At 38.5% G+C, this 8,725-nt stretch overlaps 1 protein-coding gene across 1 annotated transcript in view; it reads right to left on the bottom strand.

Annotated features, from left to right (window-relative positions):
* GREB1L (GREB1 like retinoic acid receptor coactivator) overlaps positions 1 to 8,725 on the bottom strand; it is a 132,323-nt gene that overhangs the window by 26,546 nt on the left and 97,052 nt on the right. Inside the window, 6 exon segments of the mRNA XM_031066537.1 lie at positions 2 to 93; positions 1,505 to 1,685; positions 2,533 to 2,730; positions 4,622 to 4,756; positions 5,353 to 5,481; positions 6,316 to 6,642. Of these exon segments, the coding sequence (XP_030922397.1) occupies positions 2 to 93; positions 1,505 to 1,685; positions 2,533 to 2,730; positions 4,622 to 4,756; positions 5,353 to 5,481; positions 6,316 to 6,642 (1,062 nt within the window).

The raw sequence follows: 8,725 nt of genomic DNA, 5'->3' as shown, positions 1-8,725 counted from the left end.
AGGTTGAACGCTTCAAGCACCTCCCGGCAATTAATTACTCTATCAGCCAGACCATGATTAGGCTCACCATGTGACAGGGAACTTGAAATGGCACTGCAGAAATAAGAATGCAAAGAATTGCTTTACAGACATCCTGAAATTCAATGGATTACTCTCTTCGTACAGAAAAATCTCTAAATTAACATGACACAGAGAACCATGGGTTTTTTTTCCAAAAATCTCTTTGAAAAGGTAAAAGACTTCAAAAAATGTTTGACTGTTCTCTGTGGGTAAACTCAGGAAAACAAGGGAAAACAGCAAACACCTAAATAAAGGATCAAAATCTGTTGACAGTGTGAAGGTGGATTAGTGTGACAATTTAAAAAAGCATCACACAGAGGAAACCAAAAAGAAGCCAAAGCTGATTAAACCCCCCTCATTAAGAAACACTGTTCCATGAGCTGTGGGGATAGGAGATAGCAGCAATTTTATGTAATCCAGTGGCATTTCCAGTCTGAAATAACAAATTTCTAAAAGGCTGGGGAGCCTGAGAGTCTACTGATGTTCTGAGCTCCTGAAATTGCCTTTACTTCCATTATTTATTCAGAAATTCCGAATTCAAAGTATAGCTAAGACAGTAAAAAAAAAGTGAATGGGAAGACCAGGTAGGAATAATGTTCCTTTTGTCTGTTTTCAGCCGTCCTTCAAGGAGAGTATTTTGCTTATTATAGAACCATAGAATGGCTTGAGTTGAAAGGGACCTTAAAGACCATCTAGTTCCAACCCCTCTACCATGGGAAGGGACATCTTTATTTCTAATATTGAAAATAATCCCACAATCTTATATATCATGTTTAAAGCACATTATTCTCCTTAGTTTACTCATGGAACAAGAACAGAATAATCAGCTTTACTTAATTCTTCTTTCAATATGGAGTTGTGATTTGGTGTGAATAAATGTTTTTGCATGTGTGTACATGTTGTGTTTAGACCTAAAGCCAAATTCAATACAGCTGTTTCTTTAAATCCTTTTCTTACAGAAGCTATGGCATCTTTCTTACGATTCAAACTTAAATGTCTGTAAGTTTTCTCATATCACAAACAACACTATTATCAGGGATAAAAACATTAATTAAAGCACGACCAGCTTGTGAGCATTGGATACATTTGGGTTTGAGCACAGAAAAAAAAGAGGAACAGAAAAAAAAGACAAGAAGAACAAAGAAATTTGCAAAATCCAGCATTTTCCCCTAGATTTCAGCACCATAGCACACAACCCTAAAAAGAGTCCTGTTAGGCAACCAATAAACAATCTGAAACTACTCTCACCAACCTTCAGGTAAATCAGAATTAGGCAACAAATATCATGGGCAACCAAAAGAGATTCTTTCTGATTATAAGGCACAAAATGCCTTAAAAACGCCTAGGCAAAGCAATATGTGTCTAAGATGGTAAGTCTTCTGAAAAACCTAAAGGGGAGATGCTGGGAGAGGATGGTTTGCCTTCAGCACATTGGAGCAGCTACCTTGTTAAATCCACGTGGGCATTGTCATGAACCAGCACAAAGAGCGTGTAGGGGTTCTGCTTCACCCGCCTCATGAAAACTTCAAATTTAGCTTGAATCTCATTGTCCAGCCGGACCACGTATTTCTCAGCTCTCTGATAGGCTGTCCCATTGTCTTCTAGGCCCAAGTCCACAAGCACACCTGTCAAAAAGGAGAATACAACAAAAATCTTTTCCTTTGACTACATCCAAAAATGAAAGGTCAGTGGGAAGTTGCCACTTGTCTGCCAAACCACTGATAGGCCCCAGTAGGAAGATGATTATCCAAACGTGATTTCTCTCACAATGGAGGCCAAAATATGCTCCTTGGCTTCTGGATTTCCTCCAGAAAGTGCCTGAAGACCTTTCAAAAACTTCTCACATTATCAAAAAGCGGGGGGAAAACATCAGGCCTCCACAAACATTTCCAAAGCAGCACTCAGTTGGTTACGCTCCATGATTGATCCTAGGCCAAACTTGCCTACATTAAGCTAATATACTAATATTGTTTGAGTTAGAAAAAGTCACCCTGACCTTTCCTTTGCAAATATCATTAATTTATATAAAATTGATTAGTCCCACTATCATATCATATCATATCATATCATATCATATCATATCATATCATATCATATCATATCACATCGTATCATACATCATATCATGTCATACTTTTCATGCTCTGCTTCAATGTTTGTGTCAATACAACTAGTCTTTGTAAAGAAATATTGCTGTCATATTCATAAATTAGGCACGGTGCAATGTATATGACGTTGAATGCCAATTGAATTAAAGAAGTAAACTACTCTGAAATATGGATCAATTAGGTATTTTCCAGGGTCTTAATGATTTTGTACTTTTTTTTTTTTTTTTTGAGAAGTACAATAAAAGACAAACTACGAGGACAAAAGATATGCTGGAGCAGCTTACTTTTCCCCTTATACCAGTAATGATGGAATAACATCCCATACTGGTGTTTATCAGCCTGTTTGCCCTCCCCTCCCTTTTACCTGATTGTCGAATCCGCTGAAGGGTCTGCTGCACCAGGACTTCCGAACGGGGCACGATAACGATGAAGTCCACCTTGCTGAAGTGGCCCAGATCCAGGCTCTGATTGCCACTGTCTGCTATAGCACAAACCTGGGACAAGAGCTTTCTGGCAACTGTGAGCTGTGGCTGGTAAATTTGGAAGGTATCAACATCCAAATCTAGAGCGTGTTTGTTTGAAAAAGAAAACAAAACACAGCAAGAAACATGTTTACTTTCCCACCCCCCAGCAAAACATGACCCTCCAAATAGCCTACCCTCTATTATCAGGAAAAAAACATCACTCACCAGAATACATCTCAACTCTCTGGAAAGTTTGGTCCAGATCACAAATGCCAACTTTCTTTCTTTGATAAAAATGTGGTAATATATCAGATGACCTCAAGTACAGCACTGACCATTTTTTAATATGCGCTAAGCATTTTAAGGATTTCTAACCTCAATGCCAACACAGTGAAATGCATTCTGTTAAATGAACCAACACATACATAATATGCATGCACATACCTAGATATATAAAAAGATGTGCATGTGTACATCTAATAAAAAGCAGAGAGAGAGATACAAAGCTCTAATGTTCTCCTGAAACTCAGATCTATTTGGACTTAATGAATGTCAGTATTACACTAGATGCAGAGAACTGAGAGACTGACCAGACCACTCATGTTTCCTCAAAATAAAAAGCACGTTCTGTTTCAGTATTTCCATTAGGTAAATTCTATGTCCAACAATCTGTGCTTCATTAACCACTTTTCAACTTGCAGATTACCAGATTAAATTTTATAATGGTATTACAGTGTTTTGTTTATGCCACTTTTACTACTGTGTTGGTTTTATACAGGGATGTGTTTTCGTGTGTGCATGTGCACATGATTATCTCTCGTTCAAATATGCCTTAGTGTCCATTTCAGCAGATCTGCTGTGGAAGAAATGTCCCTCTCATTACCTAGGAGACTTACTCCTTTATTTTTTTTTTATTCAGGCAGTTTCTCAATAGCTTCAACCACTGTACAGCCATATGTTAAGGACAAAACTAACTCAGAACAATTGTTTGAGAAAATATGAAGATTTAAAAATAAGTACACAGTAAGAAGAAAAAAAAACCTAGAATCTAAAGATCATTCTCCCTTCAAATTAATCCTCTGAGGAAGCTTGAGACTTGTACTTCTGAGGGTGCCAGAACAAAGTGCCTGGCAGCCCTTCTAGTGGGATCTCCTAGTCCATGTAGAGACAATAAACCATTTTGCTTTCATTCAGATTTAATACCAAATAGATGAATTTAAGTTAACTAATATGAACCAATAGCATACCTTTCTTTCACAGAAAAAAGCTTTACTGGAGGTTGAATTTGCTTTGATACTGGACCTGAAAGAATCTCAGTGTTCACAACAGCTCAGTGTATCTTTTGCCAGTATCATGATATGAAAAGTATGTTTAGAACTCTGAATAGCTAAACAATTCTGAAAATTGGCAATTTTAGACAGGAAATCCTAGCTTACCTTTTGCACGTAAGAATCTTATCACATTATGCTGAATAAGATGCATCTGGGATCAACAAATTACAGATCACACTTGCCTAGCCCTTACAGCCCAAGATATCAAAACACATTCCCTAAAAGTTTAAGCCTCAGAGCTCGAGTCTCTAATGCTTATTACCAGGCAGGAGGACAGCTGAGGAGATCAGAAGGAGAACACAATTCCCCTCTGCCTTAAACTCAAGGTTACATTCCTTTTTTCTGTGCTAAAAGATGAGATGAATACACTCTGCCAGTGCTACAAAGAAACATCTTCTCTACTCTGCCTGATGCCTAGCAGAAGATAACATGTTTTAGCTTTGAGAATATAAAAACATCAGGGAAAAAAATTGCTGAAGGTTATTACAGAGATTTTCTGTCTGAGCAACTGCTGTATTGCTACATTTAGCTGGCAGTATTAGTATTTTAAGGTTGGCACACTGACTGCAAATGTGCCCTCAGATTCTCCTGAGGTGTATGCATTTTGACGTTTAGCAAGCTACTCACTTATTTCATATCTTGCATGTAAAAAAATTACCTGGTTCTTGTGTAGAAACCATGGCAATTGCCTCCTGAGATGACACACACTCGCTAACATCTCCATTAAAAGGAATAATGACACTTTCCCCTCGCTGCTGTAGCATCTTCTCCAGCAGCTTGTCCAAATCATCACCTAGATCAGAATTAGCAACACCAAATTATCTGGAAACCATTTCAGAGAAACACCATTGAACATTACATACACCCATGTTCTCACACAGCTGGTGTCAAACCTGCACTCGGGCAAGGGACTGGGCATACAGGGAAGAGAGGGAGGGAGAATACTTTTCTATCTACTGATTTACCAACTGGATTAATTTTTTTAAAAAAAAGGAGCAACAGTAGTATAATTTCAAGTCTGTGGCTTTACAGCTACTGGTGACATCTGATGATTACAAAGAAATACACACCATAAAACAACCTCTAAAACCTTGCTAGAAGCACAAACTAGAAAACACTTGTGTACTTATGGGCGCACTACATGCCCTGCCATTACATTCAACAGCTGAGACAGGGTTAAAAATGTTTTGCCAGAGGGTTATGAACTGCCACCACACAGGTGAAGGAAACAAGCACTCTTTACACACAAGGAGGAGAGAAGAAGAGAATGCCTCTCAATGGAGAGAGCAGAGCTGTATCCACATGCATTTTAACTGCTGAACAGGAGACGCACCGACCCTAAAGAAGAGACTGCTTTGAGTAGAACTTCTGTTTCTTAGAATCACTCACCTAAAGATGTATTTTTGAAATGTGATGCCAGGAAACTAACTTTCCCTGTGATGAGCTCATAACTTATCTCTTTTAAAAATTCACTGGTGGTAAGCATGCTCTCTGCAAGTGCCCGAGATTGATACTGACCTGGAGAAGAAAGGGGAGAAGAGTGAGAGCAAACCTTAATACAGTTTATTGTAAACACAACCTCCTCATCCTAGAAGTCTGGGGCACTCTGATCTTCAGTCATGGATCTCCACTGCCTTTACCCAGTAGACTGGGAGAGTAGTCTCAAGTCTACTTCATTAGTGACTGGAAAATTAGTTGATATAACTAATTTTAGCAGGTTCTTTGCAATTGCACATCATTTTGCATACTTGTATGACAAATGATACTCAAAATAAGTATTTGCACCTTAGACTAAATGGAGGATTCTGGATGAATAGGAAAAAAAGTAATTATCCCTAGTGTGGGAGAAAAAAGATTAAAAAAGTAAAAAATGGCATTATTGATTTATCTGCCTCCAAAGGAAAGATGACTACACCCATTCACACACAGACAGCACAACCAGTCATCAGTGCACAATAAAAAGGATAAAAATAATGACAAAAAGGATGAAAAGCACATTCTGTTCTAAGCAGTCTGAAGAAGACTGCCACGTAAAATCACAGTTGTTACATGAAATAAAGACAAAGCAACTATTTTGTCACTGGGTCACTTCAAGATATTCTCTAAGGCAATCACACAAACAATAAAGTCTCAGGCCTCTCAAGAAGTAGTAATGACTAGCATAAAGGTATTTTTTTATATTCTCATGAACTTCAGTACTTCAAGTCTTGCTGAAGATACAGTAAACTGTGACACTGCAGCGCAACAATACAAAGGAGAATAAAAAGAACAGAAGGGATTTAAAAACCAGATCAATAACTCAAGAAAAAGAATTTGGCATTGCCATTTGAAGCAGTCTGCAAATATACTCACCTAGAACCACTACACAGAATTCATTTCCTCTCATCTTGGATGCACAAATGGCAACTACATAATCTGGTAGCTTTTGATGATGCTTCATTTCATTGAGAGACCTCAAGGTCTCTGAGATGCCCTCTGCCAGGGAGTTCTGGGTGACAACCACGTGCACGAGATCCCGGGACACGCTGGCGATTAACCTGGCAAGCCAAGGGAGTTGACCTGGTGACACAGAGATACACTGTGCACTCATTTGCAAGGATCTCTCCCTCAGAGTGAACTCCTGCATAGCTTTCAACATGATCTGCTCAAATTCTTCCCTCAGGGGTATCTGGTCAGGACCTACAATGAAAACAAACAAATAGAAAAACAGTGTCTCATACAAAAATGTTATTGAACCAGGAATAATTGCGTGTCTGTCTTGATCTGACAAGCTCCTTCACCATATTTTTTACATTAAAAAAAAAACACTTGCTGCTCAGTGAATATCTACCCACATGGCTTATTCTTTTGTATTTTGTATCTTCCACCACCACTTTTTTTTTCTTCTCCTCCAAACAATGAGGTATTCCACCTCTCTCCTAGCTTCAGCAACTGGTGGGACAAACAAGGGAGTGGGAAAATATGTGCCTTTTGCCTGGAGAAGGATTAAGCATGAACCCATATGTTTTTGCAGCAGAAAACCAAAATGCTTATCCTTGTACCCTAATCACAGCTATGCAGCCTGACAAAGCCTTTTAAGTGCTCTTTATTTTGCTTTTTCTCATCTTGCATACTAATCAACTAAGCATGGATGCAAATAAACATGTTTAACCTCTTCCTTAGCTTAATTAAATTAATTTAGCAAATCTGCAAGCACCTAACCTAAAGAAGAATATGCAACTTTAGATCTACATTCCCCAGACTCTGTCAACTGTACTGTCAAATTGAACTGGAAAACGGGAATATAAGGCATCCTATCTTGGAATCAGTCCTCCAACTGAACTTCAATTAACATTCTGTTCAGTTAGCTTTGTCTCATTGTCAAAAATATTCAGGAATAGTTAAAAACATTCATGAACACAGAGTAAAAAGTAACCATGGCTTGTATTGCCAAGATCTCATTTCAGTGCCAAAGGAGGCAGCTTCACACTTCAGCATATATCAGAGAGATGAGAAACAGTGGGTTTGGTTTTATGTTTTCTTTCAGGCCAGGAAACAGAAAGGTTGTGTGAGAAACAGGGTGTGGGTAAATAACCCACAGCACAGAATCCGTAAAAACTGCCACCTGTTGTCATTTTTGCCTTTTTGAGAAGTAACATATGGGAAGTGACACCATCCAATTACCACAGGATAGTAAGACAACTATAAACTTGTAAGTGCAAGGCTGTTTTCATTTTTGATGCAGACTGAAAAATTCTGAAGAGTCCCATTTAACACAGCATGGGCATAATGCTCTCTTTTTGAGCTCTCTTTTGAAAATGGATTTTCTTTTTCCTTCTAAAAAAGCGTCACACATTCTAGGTCCTTGAAGACCACAAAATTAAAAAAAAAATACATATATCAGTTGAGAAGAATGTTCCTCTGCAGAAATAAAGTAACAAATGAAAATTATGTTACCCACTAACAGAAATTAAAGCAAGCTTTTGCTGATTGAGGGAGGCTACTTAAGAGATAGGCTCTAAACACAAGGGTCATCATCATGAATCCAAGAAGATTAAAATAATGGTACAAATGGAAAAGGAGATTCTCAGTGTGAGAATACAGAGAATTTCACTCAGATTACTTATAAGAAAGTACAGCAGTCCTTCTCCACAACTGTCCAGAAAAATAATAGAACTAATATGAGATGAGATGTAAGACAAAATGATAGATATTGATTTTGATTGTGAATAGTTTCCTTAGAAAAACATACTGATGCTAAAAGGGGATATATAGAAGCTTCTCTACAGAAATGAGCATGCAAATGATCATCTCGATTTCAAAAACAAAACTGCAAAATAAACAATATAATAAAATATTAATATCTGAGTTACATTCAGTTGGTATCTGGTCCTAAATGGTGTTCCCCAGGGCTCAGAGTTTGGGCCAGTCTGTTTAATATCAATATTGATGATATGGGCAAGGGGGTTGAGTGAGATTGGCTCAGTTGGTCAGAACACAGCGCTAATAATGCCAAGGTAGCAGATTCAAACTCCATATGGGCCATTCCCTTAAGAGTTGGACTTGATGATCCTTATGGGTCCCCTTCAACTCCCAGTATTCAGTAATTCTGTAAGACAGCACCCTCAGGCAGCTTGCAGGTGACAGGGGGCAGGAAGGCTCTGCAGAGGGATCTGGACAGGCTGGATCAATGGGCTGAGGACAATGGTTTGAGGTTCAACAAAACAAAGTGCCATGTCCTGCCCTTGGGTAACAACTCCCAGCAGTGCAACAGGCTTGGGAA

This window comes from Geospiza fortis, unplaced genomic scaffold (genome assembly GCF_000277835.1).
Source record: "Geospiza fortis unplaced genomic scaffold, GeoFor_1.0 scaffold53, whole genome shotgun sequence".
Taxonomy (NCBI): Eukaryota; Metazoa; Chordata; class Aves; order Passeriformes; family Thraupidae; genus Geospiza; species Geospiza fortis.
The sequence above is the reverse complement of the archived record's forward strand: the minus strand, read 5'-3'. Positions and strand labels throughout refer to the sequence as shown.